At 38.5% G+C, this 19,452-nt stretch overlaps 1 protein-coding gene across 1 annotated transcript; it reads left to right on the top strand.

Moving 5' to 3' along the window:
• Positions 1-7,167: 7,167 nt before the first annotated feature.
• On the top strand, positions 7,168-16,964 carry LOC105035785 (uncharacterized). The gene is made up of 4 exons (XM_010911486.4): positions 7,168-7,528; positions 15,387-15,492; positions 16,326-16,474; positions 16,556-16,964. Exons 1-4 carry the CDS (start codon positions 7,388-7,390, stop codon positions 16,649-16,651), a joined length of 492 nt encoding a protein of 163 aa, XP_010909788.1. The 5' UTR covers positions 7,168-7,387; the 3' UTR covers positions 16,652-16,964.
• The last annotated feature ends 2,488 nt before the right edge of the window (positions 16,965-19,452 follow it).

Genomic DNA, 19,452 nt, shown 5'->3' with positions numbered 1-19,452 from the left:
AACCTTGAAGGCTAAAAAGAGAGACGACAAAAAAAGAAAAAGAATACATGGAAGGATGAAAGGCAACACAAAAAAAAAAGAAAAAAAGAAGAGAAGGAGCTCTAAGGAAGCCCAACTTTTTCCAACTTCGAGCTCTCGGTTTCGGTCCTTATTAGGGATTGCCTCAAGTTTTCAACTTCTTTCTCTAGTTCCATCTTTCTCAGCAGCATATCCTGGTACATCTGGTGGAACCACCGGCTCTCACCCTCCGACTCTCAAAGCCTCTTCCTCAGGACCTCGAACTCCGCCTCGGCATCTTTGACCGCCTGCTGCTCGTGGACCAGCTGAATCTTCAGCCACTGTAGTTCGGCCTCCTCCCACCCAAGGGCCACAGACAGTTCTGCCACAATCCCCCTCAAGGAGTGGAGCTCGTCGGAGCCTTGTGCAGAGGCAAGCTGGACTCTCTCAGACAACTGCCTCTGAAGGCGGGCAACTTCATCGGTCGCCGTCTGGAGCTTCCTTCGGTAGTCCTCTACTTGTCTGCTCCAGCCGACTCTATAGGCGTTGTAGTTTACCTCAGCGTCCTGCAGCTGCTTTTGAAGGTCGGAGAACTTCTTCGACCAGTCTCGATCGCGGTCGGCTTGGGTTGTGAGCCAGGATGAGCTCCCTTCCAACTGGCCGATTTTCTTCCGTGCGGCCACCAGCTTAACTTCAAGGGAGCTGATATTGGAAGCCTGAGTCCAAGATCGGTCACTGGCACGTTTTCAGAGTTCCTCAAGCTCCATCACAAAGTCGGCCTTCCTCTAAGTGTATTCCATGAGACCCTTTTTGTGGAGGTCCTGAAAGCAAATAGCCTCTGCAGTGACTTCCGAATGGCTCTTCCTCAGTCGATGAAGTTCATTTTCCAGCTTCTTGGATTTCTTCATCAACTGACGAACTTTCTTTCTGAGGTCTCGGATCATCGACTTCAGAGGAACCCCCTGTGGTAGGGGAAGAGCTTCGATAGGACACTGTCGTTGGGAGACAAAAGTGCCACGACTCAAATTAGTACAAGAAGACAAAAGAGAAAAAAAAGAATACAAAAAAAAAAAGAAAGGGGGGCCCTCTGTGAAGAAGAATCTAATTTCATTGATTAAATAATTTTCAAGTATAAGAGAATGAAGAAAAATCATCATAAAGGAAAAATACAAAGCTAGAGGTTCCGGACCTCTGGGGCAGAAGCAGAGGGGCTCGACATCCCCGGAAGGTCGACAGCGATGGCCGCAGCAGTCAACAAGGTTCCGGCTGGAGGAGGACCGATAGCGATTTCGGATGGTCCTGCTTCATCATCGAACGCCTCATCCAGGAAGTCAAGATCCAGTTCGGGGAACCTTCCATCCACCTTCTTTTGATAGAGTTCGAAACCCTTGATGAAGGCATCCTGGCCGAACTGGACCTGTAGATCCTCCATCTCGGAGGAGGCCTTGAACTCCTCCACTGCTCGGGCCCCTGCCTCCGAGATCAGGGATGGAATTCATGCTTTCAGCTCGAAAACCTGCACCTTCAACTCGGAAGCCTGCGCGATCAGTTCGGAAACTTCAACCTCAGCCTTCTTTCTCTCCTCCTCCAAGGCGATCCTCAAATCGGACGAGGTTTGTCCCTCCTTTTCCAGCATCTCCTGGAGACTTAGGGCCTCGGTGATCTTCTCCTCGAGGCGGATGGCCCCAGCCAGGCGACCTTCCTCCACTCGAGCTGCCTCCCTCTTGACGATCTTCACCGCCTCGACGTTGGCAACAAGCTGGTGCCCAATCTGCAAGAAAGGCCGGGGAGTCAATATAAAGGTTGAAGAATAAATTAAATAAAGAAGCAAGAAGGAGAAAAAAATGAGTTAACCTACTTCGAGGAAAGATCCCAGAGAGTCTCAGACCCGCAGCTCAGGATCAGCAAGGACGATCCTCTCGACGACCTCGGGCAGAATGCACCCTTCGACCAGCCTCTTTATTAAATCCCTGTTATTGAAGGGATTTTCTTTTAGATCTTCCTCGGAGCCGCCGGCCCCCTCGACGGCAACCTTGCGACTGCGGCTCTTTCAGGCTAGGATCTTCTTTCTCTTCCTCCCTTCAGTCTCGGGTGCCCCCTCGGGATGAGCCTCTGGAGCGGGATCCTCGACCGGGGGGCTCCTTGAAGGGGCTCAAGGGACTTCGGGTTCGGCGTCGGAAGGGATTTCGACGGCAACGACCACCGGAGCAGGCGTGACCGAGCTTATCCCTTTTGTCCTGGCTTTCTTCACCGACCCCGAAGTCAAGGCGTCTTTTCTCTTGTGGGTCTTGAGACCCTAGGCTAACCTCCGAGCCACACCTGCGTCCATGTCTGTAATAAAAGAAGATCAATACGGCTCAGAGATGGAGTAAGAGAAAAAGGAAGCAGCAAAAAAAAATGGTACCAGCAGGGTTAAGAAGACTCAGGCCGACGTTGAACAAAAGTTGTTCTTTCAGAAGTTCGGAGAGGAGGGGGGCTTGATAGGCCTCGAGCTTTTTGGAGGCTTCGAGGTCGTCCCTTTCCAGGCTAGAAGCCCGGCGGACGAAATCTCTCAGAGAGCTCCAAGGGGGTAATCCTAGCTCCAAGGTCAGGCATCGGATATAGAAGAACCTCTCCTTCCAGTTGTGGATAGAAGAGGGGGCGCCTTTCAGCAACCCCTTTCTATCGAACTGAGGGGAGAAGTACCACCAGTCTTTTGCCGAGGGATGACGTTTGAAAGTGTAAAAATTTCTAAACAAAGAAAGAGTCGGTCGAACTTCAGCTAAACTACAAAGAGAAAGAAATCCTATAAAAAATCTAAAGGAGTTCGGCGCTACTGAGACTAGAGAAATATTCAGAAAACAAAAGAGGACGACGACAAAAGATGGAAGCAGAAATCGAAGTCCGGTATGGAAGGCCTTCTGGTACAGACAGAAGCAGCCGGGAGGAGGGGCGCTAGCCCGGTCAGTTGGCCTGGGAAGCTCCAGCTCGTACTTCGGAGGAACCCCATACTGAATCCTTATCAGTGAGAGCTCATCCGGAGTCAAAGAGTTGGGGATGGTGTCCGGTGCAAAGACCAGACGAGGTTCGGTCCTGACTACGGGTCCGTCTATGGTACAAGGATTTTGGGAAACTGGAGCTGACGAACTCCTAGAACCGCTAGAAGAGGAGATATCGGAAGACATTTTGGATCAAATAGATGCCACAAAAATCTCAAAATAAAATCGAAAAAAATAGCGAACAAGCTCTCGAGGGAGCTAAACGAATGAAATACGAAGAAAAAAGAATAAAAAAATGGCAAGAAGTTTCGGAACTAACCTAGGTTGGCCCGAGGAGTGTAGGAAGACGGCAAGGATGGTGGAAGTCGACTCGGAGGATGCCTAAGGCCGAGAAGGATGCTAAAGCAGGCTGGAGCTCTCGGGGAAGAGGAGGAAACTGAAGAACTCTCTCAGGCAAAGTGAAACCCCTGAAGGAGGAGGATGTGTTTAAATAGGCAAAAAGGCCCAGAGCAGTTATGATCACGGATCTCCTCTGGCCGACCTACACTTGCCGCGTGTCCCACTCACTATGACAGACTGTTGAAAATGGCTGATAGCTGACAAAATCATTATTGCGCTGTACCTAGAGCCATGCCCTAGCGAGAATTTCGAAAAAATCTTTTCAGATCGCTTTGATTTGAAAAGACTCCAGCACCAGTGCGCCAAATGCCAAAATATCTAGCAACCACCGAGTGTGGAAATCGAGGGGTGCAACTTCGATCGTGAGAATTTCTCTGTACTTTCTTCATTCGAAATCCAAACTCGAAAGTGGAGGGACTCGTGTTGGGTATAAAATACCCCCCGGTCGAAGTTTGTAAGAGACCGAGCCACTCCAAAGGCTCTCTGGGCCTCACTATCAGCCGACCTTCTATAGTGATCAACTATTCTCCGAACTTCTTTCGGACTTTGTCAATATCCGAGCTTCTTCGACAACGAGATTTCTACAGTAATCAGACTTCATCCAAGTTTCTATAGCGGTCGACCGCCTTCAGAATTCCAACCGAGCTCCTACGAGAGCCGAACTTATACTATGAGCGGTCTACTCTGAACTCCTACTACGAGCGGTCTACTCCGAACTTTCACTACGAGCGGTCTACTCCGAACTCCTACAGTGGGCGGTCTACCCGGATCTCTACTGTAAGCAAATTTCATTCGAGCCTCTACTGTAAACACATTTCTTTCGAACTTCTATTATAGGTAGACTTCAGCCGAGCTTCTTCGTAGTCGGATCCCAAACGAGCTTCTATAATGGAACAGGACCCACCGGTCAGGTTGCTACTCCGAGTTTCCATGACAACCGATCTTTGACCGAGCTTCTACAATAAGTGGTCTCCCTTCAGCCTTCTACAAGAACCAGACTTCATCCGAACTTCCATAGCGGATGGATATCGGATGAGCTCCTACAACGGACGGACTCCGGCAGCTGGATTTCTACAACGATCGATTGCCTCCGATGTCTGCCGAACCTCCCCAACGCCATCCAAAGTCCACCGTCGGCCGACCCTCCGTCAGATTTTTCATGAAACTGAACTTCTCCGACGGATAATCTTCAGACGAGCTTCCACATCAAGCGAATCCCAGATGGACTTCTCTAGCAATCGGACTCCTACCGGACTTCACCGACGGAAAGTCTCCATCCGGGCTTCTACGGCAGATGACTCCCACCTGTAGTATCAGCACCTAAGATATCCGACAATAGTAGACTCGTCAACAGCTTCGAAAATATCCGAGCTTCTCTTAGATCGACGGGATAGAGAGCCATTCCGCTCCATCAGATGTCCCAACCGAGCTCCAGCCGACAGATCCGAACTCTCTGGCAAGTCACGACAATGGCCACTACCCTGCTCCACTCTCTGCAACGGATTCCGCATGGCTCCACTACTCTCTGGCAAGTCGCGACAACGGATACCACTCCACTCTCCGGGCTCTATCACTCTCTGGCAAGTCGCGACAACGGACACCACTCCACTCTCCATAACAAACTCCACGTGGCCCTGAACGACCCCTGACGCCACTACTCTCTGTAACAAACTCCGCGCGGCTCTGAACAGCCCACTACCAGGCGGTTACAAATATCCTGTCAATCAGTTATGCTCTCCGTCTATAAAAAGAGACTTCCAGATACGTTCTTCTCTAAGCTTTGAACCCTATCTCAAAATTCTGTTAAAATTTTCACTCGAGCACTCCATTTCTGTTGAGGTAGAGTACTGACTTGAGCGTCGGAGGGTCTTGCCGGAGCACCTCCAACTCTGGTTCAGACTTTCCTTATAGGTCCCGACGGCGATCGCGGTCATCTCAACTCCAGCAACTCCGACTTCGACGAAATTCTGCACCAACAATAATATTGATATATTATAATAATATAAATATAATCTATTATATTATAATTTATTATTAGATTAGACTGAAATCCATTAAATTTATCATATACATTATAATTATAAAAATATTAGTATATTATATTATATTATATTATATTATATTATATTATATTGCAAGATAATATATTGGATTATATTACATTATATTATATTTTATTATATGATTATGTTATAATAATAAGAATAATATTATTATATTATAAATTGATAATATAGTTTATTAATTTATTGTTATATTATAATAATAAAATCTAATATAATGATATTTAATAATATAATAATGGTATATTATAATAATATAATTTAATCTATTATATTATAATTGATTATTAGATTAGACTTAAATCCATTATATTTGTCATATATATTATAATTATAAAAATATTATGTTATAGTATTTACTATATTATATTATATTACAGTATTATATTACATTATATTAAAGTAATAATATAATGTATCATAATATTTTAAAGTATAATAATATATAATATTATATTATATTATACTCCATTATACAATGTTAAGCTATGTATTTTGTTGTTATTTTATCATATAAAAAATACTTGCTCATTTAAGTTACCAAATTACATGTTTAAGTTCTATAATATTTTATAAATATAATTATCAAATAATAAATAATTATGTATAAAAATTTTACTTTCAAAAGATTTATTTTTTGAAAGCTTTACTTCCAAAAACTCCAAAAACTTTGCTGCTAACATGGCCTAATAACTTCGGCATCTATAGTATGATGTGAATTTCTTACGATTTTTGCTATTCTCGTATTATAAAGTTATAGAATCTCTTACTGAAAAGCTTACTAGGAGGCTTGGATGCTTCCTTACAATACTAGCTTATCTCTCTTCAAGCAGCTCCTTGGGATAAACAGAGCTAGTAGGATTAGATGGAGAACAAAGAATCAACAATCAGTAGAAACTTTATTATATTTTTCAATATTTTTATTGAAGTTCTCCAATTGTGCATGAAAAATATAGTTTTAGCAGTGCTTACGGTGAGGTGTTGAGAATTTGGTTCTCTTGGCATAACAATGTAACTGGTGTTCTTGGAATAAATCTCCATGCTCAACTAGGGAGACAACATTCATTCATGCTCTACATTTATATTTTATCATACTTCCCTAAAACTTGTTCAAATTTATTAATTCTTTTTATAAAAAATCAATCATTTTCATTATATTTAAGTGAAATATTCTAAATTTTCTTTGTGATATTTTTAGAACTTCATTATTTAAAATATTTATAAATATCACTACACATAACATATTCTTAGTCTATATATTTTTTACAAATTCTCTATAAAATAGACAACCCTTGAATATTTTTTAGATTATATGCATATTTGTTTTAATATATTTTTGATCTCCATGTAAATTTATTAATTTTATTTAGATTCTGATCTAGTTAGTTGGGCATCTTGTACGGTCATAATATTGGATTCTATACCTATCTTAAAAGACTATAATTTATGTTGATTTTTATTATTAAACTTTGCTCAATATCTAATTTAGAATAAAAAATATTATAAATATGGATATGGTATCATCCTATTCATATTTGTATTTATTTAAAAGAAAAATATGAATGGAGGCAAATAATGCCACGGACTGAGTTGCCTCTTATGTAATTCATTATTTAGGTGATGTGTTTTGGATGGAGATAGTAGCGGTGCCTTATAGACGTCGTGATATTTTATTTTTGATTTTGTAAAATTTGTGCCATAATTCTGATTTTTTCTGTTAAAAAAATTATTAATATCTGTGTTCATCAATGCCAGATAAAGAATGTGCCGGTCTCTATTATCTCGGTCGCTATAATCCGATATACCACGAATCCTGGCTATATTGGGTGTCGGCCTGAGCCCTTGTGATTTGTGAAAGAAAATTCCACACACTTCTTTTCTGACGCTCTCTCGTCTCTTTGCTTGGCATTTGCTCCCTCGACCCGCAATTTAGACTTCAGATCGGTCGCCATGGAAGATCTGAAGGTGGCCTTAAACGATCATGCGGATCTCGTCTCCGAGCTCTTCGAGAAGCTCTCCGCCGAACTCCGCTCCGGATTCCGCCCCGCCGTCGACAACTTCGTCGGTTTCTTCCACGCCATCGATTGGAAGGTATCCATCCCATTAATCAGAAACCTTTGTTTATATTCTCTTTTTCTTAAAATAAATTTCTTTAGTTGTCTTCTATGATCCCGTGCTTCAGAAAACAAGACTCGAAATAGTGTGGTCTGTGTATCTGTTACTGATTTTTGCAGCTTGTGGTCAGAATGGTTAAAATAATGGTAAAATTTTGTTGGATCTATGAGCTAAATTCAGTTTATTGTTCTTATATTGGAGATAGAGCTCTGGATGAATTGAAATTGGTAAAATAGTGAGGCTTAAGTTGATTGTAACAAATGAGAGAGTACAGTTTTGGACTGTATCAGAGATGCATTTGTCATTGTAAAGGCATTGTCTTCGGAGAGGGATCTTTCTTTCTCTTTCTTTTCCTTTTTTCCCCCTGTTAGAAAAGAAGGTTTTTATGGTTGAACACTGTGGCATTTTGGTGAGGATATAAATTCACTGCAGTTATGAATGTAATGGTTGGAATTGATGTGCTATATTCTGTTTTTTCTTGTTTTTACTTGCGGGTCAAATGGTATTTTCTTTTCTTTTCTTTTTTTTATTTTAAATATTGAATCGTGTGGGGATTGTTGGAAGTCACATGCTTTTTCTTTAACTTTCTTTTAGTGATTAAAATTTAAGGGTTTGTTGTAATGCCTATAACAGACATGTCCATCTTTCTGGTGCTCCCTCTCTATTGGTCTTAGTGATGTTCCATGGATCATGGAGAAAGCTAGTTTGGGTAAATTTGTTTACTGAAAGAAGGTGTATTTCTTTTAATTTCTCTTGCTTTCATCCTCAATTGATAGAATTCTTTGGTTTTCTTTCTTTTGGATTTGGCTAAGGCTTCTTCAAAAATATTTTGAGTTGGCTTATCATAGTTTATATTTAATCAACCACAATGTCTTTTATTTTATCTTGGAAGTTAATGGCTGTGAAACTTTTTGAACTAGGGTAGAGTGAAATCCACTATGGATAGGAGTGCTCATCATAATAAGCTCTGAAATGGGTAACCTATAATATGATTTTTTTTCTTAATTCTTATATTGTTTGGATAGTTTAAAGGTGTTATTGTATTTGATGCATTATTTATGTGATTATACAAACATGATTTCCAGCAATGAAGATAGTTGGGAAATTTAAGTGATTGATGTGATGAAGGATATGAAAGTCATAAGAAAGGAACTTTGATTATGTCTTTCTGTGGGACATAAAGAATCTTTTCTTTAAATCTCAACTGCCTCCATTTTGATGTATTCTCTAATTCTTTTCTATAATTTTTTTGAAGTTTAAGAAGACTAAAGGTTGGAGGTGAAAATAGTGTATTGCTTCCCATATTTCAATGGGCACATCTAGAATGTATGGATTGTGAGTATCTTCATAGTTGAGGATAACCTTAGAAACTTGTTGAAGACATTTGCGATGCAATAAATCTACCCCTTAGTGGAGCTAAAAGAGTACAACCAACTAGAAACTTTGTTTTGCTCGGTCTATTTCATGGGTCTTCTCCAACTAGAGTGGCCCCCTAAATCTAATTGATGTGTGTGTGTGTGTGTGTCTAGATATATACTACTTACACATGGTTTCAGCCAACACAACACCTGTTTTTCTTGTCTCACATTGAGTGCTAGATGGACTGCACAAGGAACAAATTTTGTGTGATCCAGGTAGCATTATATGTTATCACGTATATGTGCATATATTGCAGTCCTCTTTCCTTCTTCCAAGATTGGTAGGCCCATTTCTGCCTTGTAACTGGATCATATTGTATCTATTATGAGAATGTACATTTGTATATTTTTTGTTATTCCAGTTGGCTTCTTTGCTTTGTGTATCAGGACCAGGCTTCCAGGCCCTTTCCATCTAGTTGCAGGACCTTGTAATGATCTTAGAGGGGCATCTAATGATACTGCCAACCTTTTCACTATAATCTTTTTCAAAGCAAAAAACTAGGAACAACTATTAGTCTTGGACTGAAAAATCTCATAGATATGACGATATGCTCTCCCATGGTCATTTTTTAGTTTAAGCATCATATGTTTCCTGTAGAGCACTTCAAAGCATTTTGGAGCACCATGTCAGGTTGCTATATTAAATGAGCAAAAGAAATTTTCAGAAATCAACGCAGCTTTCTGATTTATTTTCTCTTATTTTTTGCTAAGGTGTTTTGGAGGCATGAAAAACTTTAGAAGAAAGGTTTTTTGATTCTTCAGGATGATCTACTAGGGAGAAATAGGAATAGAGGTGATTATACTAAAAATATTGGTTATATCCTGACAAATAATGGCATTTGGGGGAGATAAAGGATTGCTTGCTTATTGCTTGGAATGTAGCAAAGCAGAAGGAAAATGGTTAGGGAGGCCAATGCACACCCATGAGGTTTGTTTCATGGAAAAATCTAGGATGGGCAGAAATCATCATGATTGTCTGACACCCTGACCATATGTCCTGAACAAGTGGAGAAGTTTCAGTTAGATTTCTTTCATATTTGTAAATAGTTGAAATTATCTGGGATGGAGGTGCCCATCTCAATCATTGTACTTCTTTCAAAAGAAATAGGGTCTGCAAATTTTACCATGAATGCAATCAAAGCCAATGAAGGCAATGCAATATGGCATCTGACCTCTTCCACTTCTGCAAGCTGGAGTTCTTTGAACCAGAAGCATGGAGTTGCAAAGCTGCTGTTAGGTCTAAGTTTGACACCAATACACATGCGCAGCCCTGCCCAAAAATACAATGTCAACCCAAAATGTACAATATGATAATAGCACCATCTCTCTTATCCTATTTGCATTGCTGAAACATCTAATTTATGTACACAATACCTGAATGCTAAGTATTTTTGGAGAAGTATGAACTTATTGGTTACATTTCTAGACTGAGCTTGTCCCTAGATCAAGATTCTGAGATCATCTGACACTTTTTAAAGTCACCAATTTCCTATTCTTCGAGATATATGAACTTGGGATTGTCTCTGGATCAGGATTCTAAGATTGTCTAACACTTCTTAAATTGTCAATTTTCTTGTGGATGTTGGCTGATTGTTTCTGATTGCTTGTAGAAGTCAAGGTGATCATTCTTTAATTCATAGGATCGCGTGAAGTATGATATAGGGAAGTTGCCTTTCAACTTTAGTGATATGTTTTCAAATCCCACATTTATGGCATCAAGCAAGAAGGGGTGATGGTAGGGCCAAGTATTAATGATGGCAATATCAGTTTCATAAATTAAAGTCAAAGAAGTTGAACTTATGGATTTAGAAAAGCAGGAAGAATTTTTCATTGGTAAATTGCCAGACAGAAGTATACTTGTTTGTGTGATTGCTGTGAGTGGTTTGTAGGAGGATAATATCAAGGGAGGCATTGAAACTACAGGTATGGTGCGAACCAGGGTTTGCCGTACTGGGCTGAACCGTCCGGTACGGGGCGTACCGAGCTGGACCGGTCCCTTACCGGTCCGGTTCGGGCCTGTTTTTCGGAAAACGATCCTGAACCGCCCGGTTTAGTGCGGTTCGGGTCCATACCGTCCGGAATTGGGCGGGATAGTTCGGTTCGCCGTCGGTTCGGAGTGAACCGAACCGTACCGTCCAAGGGACCATTTCACATGTGGGAGGGGGGAAGGTGGGGGCCTTTTCACGTGGTTGGGGGGAGGGAAGGGGGAGAGAAATGGGCGTGGCCCACTTCATATGGGGGGAGGGCCTGGTGCTTTAATAAGCACCAGACGTTCGATGTTCTTTGAGAGTTCTCAGAGAACACCCATGGCCGTGGGCAACTTAATCGTTGAAACCTCCAAAAAATTAAAAAAGAAGGCAAAATTTCGTAAAATTGGAGGAGTGATTTGAGAAGAGGCTGATCTTTGGCCGGAGGTAAGATAATCTGTTATTTTGTTAGTAATTTTTTTTTTGTTTTTGTTGTTAGAAATAGGATAAAAATGAGGTAAAATAAAAATAAGAGAAAATTATGCCAAAATCTTATGATTTTGGTATGATTTAATTATATGTGATAGATCTTTGGAAGATCTACACGATGACATCAAAATTATTAATTTTTATTAATTATATATTTTTTAAATATTTTTATTATTTATTCATTTAAAAATTAAAAAAAATAAATTTAAGGGAAAAAAATCAAAGTTTGGAAATCATGTTTAGAATGATTCAAGCTACTTAAATCTAATCTCAAAATTTTTTTAAAATATTTAAAATTAAAAAATTATTTTTTTAATTATTTAAATTAAAAAATTTAATTATAAAATAAAAATATATAAAAATAGTGTTATATTTTAGTTAATTTAAAAATATTATTTGAAGCATATAACATATTTATTTTGAATTTATAAGTTTTAAAATAATTATTAAATTATTTTAAAATTATATATAATTATTTTAATTATCATTAAACTATCGTGTTTTGTTATACTTGCATATATTTTAATTATATATATATATTGCGGACGATTTTGCACGTGGAGTAGGGTCTATGGATGTATCTGGATCATCCTCGCATTATGAATCTTATTATCTACAGTCATCTTATGATCCATATGTATATGGTGCATCCAATGCATCATCTTCTAGTGGTTACTACCCTATGCAGTTTGGAGCATCTTACGGATCAGATTTTGCTACTGGTATATTTGGATGGGCTCCTCCACAACCGTACCATCATCTCGAGGATACTTCTCAGAGTCAGAATTTTAGTGAGAGGTCTGAGATGTCTTACAATCCAGAGAGGATGCCTTATGGGATGATGAATATTCGAGAGTACGGTGCAGCTTGGCTAGAGGGTTGGACTGATATCCCTTCAGACTATGTTGATGATCCAGAAATCTACGAGCATCACAGACACTCGATAAAAAATTAAATGCAGAGTACATCTTAAGGTTCGTATATCAATTATTGCGCTTTGTACTTAAATATTTAGATATATTTTAATGTGTATTTTATATATTTTTTTTAGTTTTAAGATGACATAGTTGAAATATAATGTAAATAAATATATGTTTGAAATTTTGAATCAAGAGTCTTTGTACCGCAACTTAACTCCAAATGGAACCCAAATATATCAATAATATGCAATATAATGCCATATTGAGGTTGTATTTATCAATTATTAACTTCAAAAATCTAAAAAAAAAAAAATTGAAAATCGAAAAAAATATTGTGTACCGGTATCGGACCGGTATGCCTAAGCGTACCGTGTGTCGGTACGGTATCGGTACCATACCGTACCGGTCCGGCACCGGCACACCATCCGGTACCGGTACAGCGAACTTGGTGCGAACTAATGTATTGGCATTAGAATCAATGACTGCATAAAAGGAGGGTGACAAGAATACAATTTTTTGATGGTTGATGCTGGAATGTGATCAACTTGTAAGTTGAATTGTTGAGGGTGGTTGATATAAAGGATGAAGCTAAGGTTGTCAAAAGATGCATTATGCCATACTATATCTACTAATCTTGGATCTCCTTTCACTCTTCGAAGTCCCAGCCTCCAAGTAAGATATGTTGAAAAGAAATTCAAAATGGAGAAGCTTAACAATACATTGTTTAGAATTGACAGATACAAAGCTTGGGGCACAGATAGTTTGGTTTATTATTTTCAAATAAATTGATGAACTTGCTGTTGTGTTTTTAAGATTTTTTTCAGAAAAAGGATCTACAGATGAATAGTTAATTTTTACTTCCTTAATCTTTATTCACAGGAAAGAAAGAGGGATTAATATTGGCGATTTGGATTTATGAGCCTAATACTGAATATTTACCCATGGTTCTTATAATTAACTATTAAGTTGCATGATAGCCTCACCTTGTGGTTGTAAAATGATAATACTCATTTGAAAGTTATCTTGGACAGGGTTCTCATTGTTCATGATTGCATTGCTTCTGCTGTGCAAGATATATTGGTGGAACATGTGCCAAGTGGATGGACAAAGCTTGATGTATGGCGGATCGACTGTAACCTGAATATAGGCTTGGCCTATTGGGCTTGGTTTCTAGTTGCTGATGTATGTTACACAAGGTGTTCCCAACTAACCTTTCTTCTTATTTTAGAACTTTATATGGTTATTCAAAAATTATATAGCTAGCCTTTTGTGGAAAACAGTTTACATGATCTGAAGGATAGTTCTTTGGTTCCTGCGTCGTATATTAAGTATATTTGCATCAATGTGCAAATTTTATGGCAGTACAAACATATTGAAGGGTTTTGTTGCTTACTAAAGATTTAGGGTGATTGGATCAAGATTTTAAATCCCGTGGGACAATGGTGTCCCAGTTTCTTAATGGAACGGGATGCCCCACTGTTTTGTTCCATCCCAACAACAGTCCCGGTCATGCATCTCAGTGGATATCCTCCATCTTTCTGCCTTTGTTCTTTCTTTTCTTTTTTTCATTTTTTCATTTTTTTCATTTTTCTTTCTTTCTTCTTTTCTTTCTTTTCCTCTATATTTCTCTCTTTATTTTTCTTTTTCTTTTTTTTCTTCTCCCTTCCTCTTTTTTTTCATATTTCTTCTTTTTTTCTTTTATTTTTTTCTTTTCTTCATCTTTCCTTCCTTTCCTTCTTTCCTCTTTCTTCTTCTCTCTCTACGTAGATGGGTTTTAGAGTCCTGAGCCCGTCCTAGTCTTGTTTTCTCATAGGAATGGGATGGGACAATTGGGACGCTCCCCATCCCGCCGTGGTGTAAAATCTTGGATTGGATCAAGTTAAAATCGTTTAGACAGAAGGGATGTTGGTTTAGGGTTTTGCGGTGCTGGAAAGTTCAAATTGGGCTGTTGGTTGAAGTTTAGATCTGAAGTAAATCTGAGTTGTGAACTTTTGTGGATGACCATATGAATTGCTCTTGAGGCAAAGCAATGACAAGTTGGCGAACTGTCAACAGTTCCTCTCTTTTCTCTGTGAAGAAGAAAATAGAAATATTCGTTGTGTTTCGGTAGCTCATCAACGCTTCAAGTTACATGAGACATGTCCTTTCTCTTTGTGCTTGAGAGCCAGCTGTTCTTCTTCTTTCAATGTTCCAACTAGGAGTAGGACCTCTTTCCATTTTTCAAACACATTGATTTACAAGATATTTAGGTGATATGTATTGTATTACATAAGAAGAATAGGAAAATAACATTGCTTATGCAGGCTTATATTTATTAGTTAGCCCCATTATAATTGAAAGGAAGAGAAGATAAGAGGAATTAATCACCTTGTTTTATCCTTACTAAGTGTGTCTCCCCTAATGGTCTCAATTGAGGATTTGTGCTTGCAGGTGCATCTTACTCTCTTTGAAGTGCCATTATCAAATATGGTGGCTGAAAGCTGCCATTTAAAAGGCTATGAAGTGCTGAACCATTTAAGTGGTATTTTTATACCATTTAAACATTGAAATGCTTGAGCAGCTTCACTTTTCACTGATATGAATGTTGGACAGTTTCATTGTTTGAAATATAACCTAATGCTTAAAGATTTTATCCAATATGCTATTTAACATTGTGTAGCAATTCTTTTTTTTTTAAAAAAAAAAAAAATCAATTGCATTGTGTTTGTTGTATTTAATATTGTGTTATTGAAAATATTCCATCACTTGCAATGTTATGCATAGAAGCATGCTGAAATTTGGTAAGGAGGGGGAAATGATTTTTTCACCACCCAAGCGCAAGTCCTAGGATAATAATGCAGGACCTGTTCCGAGACTGTCATCAGCGAAAAATTCGTCTTGATATTTCCATATGTTCCTCTGAGTGATGTGCACATCTTATGTTCAAAATGTCATTTCATCTTTTTCCTGCTTTCGAAGATGTTATCACTGATAAAATATGCAGCATTATTTTATTAGATTATTTATGGCCATTGTGCCTTATAGTTTGATGTATCTGTAGGAACCTTGGTTGATATGCTTACTACTGTTCCACCTATCTGTGCTGCTGATAACTATCATCTCGAGGAAAAATGTCAACTTCCAACTCTGCCTGTCCATGGTAGCATGTGAGTTCTTTTTTCCTATTACCTCAATAGTAGTTTAATTTTCTAGAATAATCTAACTAATGTGTTGTCATGAATCACAGATTGCTTGATTGCTAACGTATAACATACAACAAGGTTTTTGGAGTTTGATCACTCAACAATTTATTTTGTCAAGTTGCTATACTCATGAGTTTTATTTTGCCAAAAGCAACCAAAGTATGTGATTGGCATGAAAGACATTTGCTTACATGCAGTTGCAAGGGTATTTGGTTCATTGGACTGTTTAAGATCAAATGTTACAGAGCATGTCAATCAAGAAAATTCTTCTTTTGAGCAATAGGATTCCACAAAATGGTTACAGTGCTCATTTTCTGTGCTTGCAAAACCAAGCGAAACCCAGTTGCCATCTTTGTGCAAATAATCTGCTGCCTATGATTAGTGTCTATTCAGATTTTGTGGATGCCTCTATGTTTAGAGATTATTTTAATGCATGGGTATTGTAAAACCTTTGGCGGTTAACGGGTTGCCAGTCCATGCAATGAATTGGTGGCTAAATTATAGCTGAGATCATGCCAATTTGTTCTACACTTGTCATATCTCAGATGCAAAATAAAATATTTTTTGAATTACCTAACTCTTCCTTGTGATAAAACAACAAATGAAATTCAATATCATTCAGAAGGTTGCCTCTTCAATACATTATCCACAGTTGCACATCTTCTTGAAAGTTGATTGTAGAATTGTTGGTTTATTATAGGATAGTAAGTTCTATTACTAGTTCACTTTAAAAGTAAACTAAAATATTACCTTTTGCTTATTTTAATGCTGCAGTTTCTGATTGACTTATACTGCAGTTACTGGTGTATATCTTGCTGAGAGGATGAACAATTTTCTAGGAAAACACTGGAAGAGCTTTGCGAGCCAGAATTACTTTGATCCTCACGGTCTTTTTATTTCAGTCCTCTGGTCAGGTCCACTTGTTTTTATGGCCATTATAATTGTGGTTGGTATCCGTTCCCCTTGCTCTATTCTATACCTAAGTATGCTGTTTATTCTTCAAGTCAAACTTTCTCCTGTTTTTCAGGTGAATACTCTCTTCACATTGTGCCACCTTATTATAAAATGGAAAAAAGCAGAACTCAGACATCGGGCCAGGCTTGCTCGTGACAAGCAGGAATGATCAGTCCCTCTCTGGTTGTTTTACCATGGTCATGTTTTTGTTTTTAGGCAGGATAGGAGCACTTATACCATTTTACACCTGATTTTATTCAGATTCAGTGCTGGGTATTTTTGATCTTTCGAATTATTTGTTGTATCCAATTAGGTGTTTTAGGGAGGGCATGGAGCTGAAGTCTTCTTGAGGCTCATGAATCTGTAACCAGTTTTGGACAAAACGAACAATTTTGTCTGATATGATGTTGGGACCAGAAAATCTTGTACGATCTATCTTATTCAATTGTAAAACTATATATTTGATGTGCTTAGAGTGAAAATTTCGGACTGTAACATCACAAAATATAAAAAAAAATTGAATGATCAGGAAACTTTGATTAGTTCTTGGGGATAAAAAAGAACTGAAACTCGTCATCAAGTTAAAGGCCAAGCGTCCTCTTCCAGATTTTATGCCATTCTCCTTTTATGGTTCTGCTGTTCTCAAAATCAGGCTTCTGTCTTTGTGGCGTTTCAACAAGTAGCTTCTGCTGTCACCCTGGTAGTATGGAGATGTTTTTCATTGTTGCCCAAGTTCTCTTGCTTTGTTCTTTAGCTTTCCTAATCCTTATGTACCAAGCCTCTGGCTGGCCAACTGATTATACCCGTCTAAGCCATGCTAAATGGTGCCAGAAACTTTAATGATACATTGATAATGCGTGCTGAATTGCCTGTTATAAATTCCTAGCGCACCTATAAGGAGATTCAATTGGATGAATCAATGGGCGCAGTTAGACACTCAATGATTCATAAGAGCAAATTTACATTAACAAACCATGACATACGTCCGTATGCAAGCAACTGGGAGAATAATATTATTTACATGGCCAAAACCATGACATACGTCCCCAGCTGCATTCTCCGTTTGTAAAACCAGTTGGCAGGGTCATGGCATCTGAAGTGTGATCCCTTCCAAATTATTATTTAATGCTGGACTCCTAGAGTAAATCTCGCATTGTAAAATTGTTGTAACCCCTATGACATTGTCTGTAAACCTTTCTACCAAGAAAACAGAACAGTTATAATCCAAGAATTGAATGGTAAAATGGAAAAAGAAAGTTTGCAAGCCCAGCATAGATATGGTTGCCTAAAACATACACGTGGTGTTAGATTGCAATTTTGAGTCACCCAGCGACTCTATGTATTGTGATTTTCTTCTTATTCTCAACATAGAAAGCAACATCTTTTCAGATCTCAAAAGTTAAAAATAAGGAAAGCGATATAATCCGGCTCCCATGCACCCATATTTAATGCACCATATCTATCAATTGACTGTTGCGATTGCAGTGAGCATCCAGCCTTTTAGATGAGTTTATATCATTGTTGTGCAGAAATGTGTTCATATCAGTACTCTTTAATCTCTGGCATTGTATATTGACCTGGCTATTTCATCAATGAGCATGATTTGTGACAATAAAAATATTTCAGATTAGACCCATTGCCGTGGTTTCTTCTTCTTATTAAAGAGGGAAAAATGATAATTAGTTATACTTTATTTTTCCCTCGTCCATGATGACATGTTACCCAATTTCTGCAGTTCTTTCTGTGAAAATCCTGAAAAACTACATTTGCCTGAATCTTTCTGTAGTGGGCCTAGAGCTGAGTAAGATAGGAGGGACATAGTCAGGTGTCGGAACAATAATTCTGGCATTGTGGAAGCACCAAACTTATACTTCTCTTATTGTGAAGATTTAGAGGCTTAGAACCACATTCTCTGGATCATGAGAAAGGTAAAAACCAGAGGAGATCTTAAAGAAAGTAAACTATAGGATTTGATTGATTCATGGTAAGGCACGGAGTTTCCAACTGCTGTGGGTCGAACTTGCTTCATAGTGAACTGAACAACTTATTTAGCTTGAGGTATAGGACAGACAAATTCCAAGACCTTTTGATCTTGTTGCTCTCCCTATAGATGTTTGGATGCAGTGATGCTGCTGAAGCTAAAAGACTGCGACACTGGTAACTGTCCCTCCATACTTCTGTCTGGTAATTCAGTTTAGATCCAGTTCAAAGCCAGGTTTTTAGTATCTTCATGCATCAGCGTTCAACTTGCAAGCTCTTTTGGCACAAGCTTCTTTCCTTTGTCTGACAAGTGTTTAAAATTGCAAGATATCCCGATTACTGGATTTTTTTTGTTTTAAATCTTCTTCATTTCATGACTGCTGCCTGAATCCCGACTGAAGTCTGAACTTATGGAAGTGTTATTGTATCAAGCTCAGTCCTATTTCACAAGATTAATATTTCTATCCTATAATTTTGTTTATATCCAGTCTAAAACCATGCTTTTGGAATCTTTAAACCAATGTGTTTGATTTGCAAGTAATATTGGTACAAGCTTCTCCTTTTAACCTCCTTGTCTGACAAGTGTTTAAAATTTCAAGATATCCTGTAATGAGTTTCACAAGCTCAGTCCTATTTCACAAGATTAATACTTCTGTCCTGGTAATTCAGTTTAGATCCAGCCCGAAGCAATGCTTTTGGAATCTTCACACTTATGTGTTCAAATTGCAAGTTATCCTCATACAAGCTTTCTACTTCTAAGCCTCCTTTGTCTGACAAGTTTTTAAAATGGTAAGATATCCTGATTACAGGATTTTCTGTTGAAACATCCTTATTGAAATTTGAACTTATGGACCAGTGTTATTGAATTAAGTTCAATTCTATTTCACAAGATTGATTGTAGGACCTTAGCCCTTCACCAATTTCCCAAAAGGCAATTGTCCATTGGGAGGCAGGTTTATTAGCCTTTATTAAGGAGCATAGAATCCCGCG

This window comes from Elaeis guineensis, chromosome 8 (genome assembly GCF_000442705.2).
Source record: "Elaeis guineensis isolate ETL-2024a chromosome 8, EG11, whole genome shotgun sequence".
Classification (NCBI taxonomy): domain Eukaryota; kingdom Viridiplantae; phylum Streptophyta; class Magnoliopsida; order Arecales; family Arecaceae; genus Elaeis; species Elaeis guineensis.
This window is presented reverse-complemented; position numbering and strand designations above follow the sequence as displayed.

Bases quoted from the DNA above. Each gene is read 5' to 3' on its own strand.
- LOC105035785 (XM_010911486.4), top strand. From the start codon at position 7,388: ATGGAAGATCTGAAGGTGGCCTTAAACGATCATGCGGATCTCGTCTCC. The intron at 7,529-15,386 runs GTATCCATCCCA...ATGTATCTGTAG, and splicing joins TCCACGCCATCGATTGGAAG to GAACCTTGGTTGATATGCTT. The intron at 16,475-16,555 runs GTTGGTATCCGT...CCTGTTTTTCAG, and splicing joins TTATGGCCATTATAATTGTG to GTGAATACTCTCTTCACATT.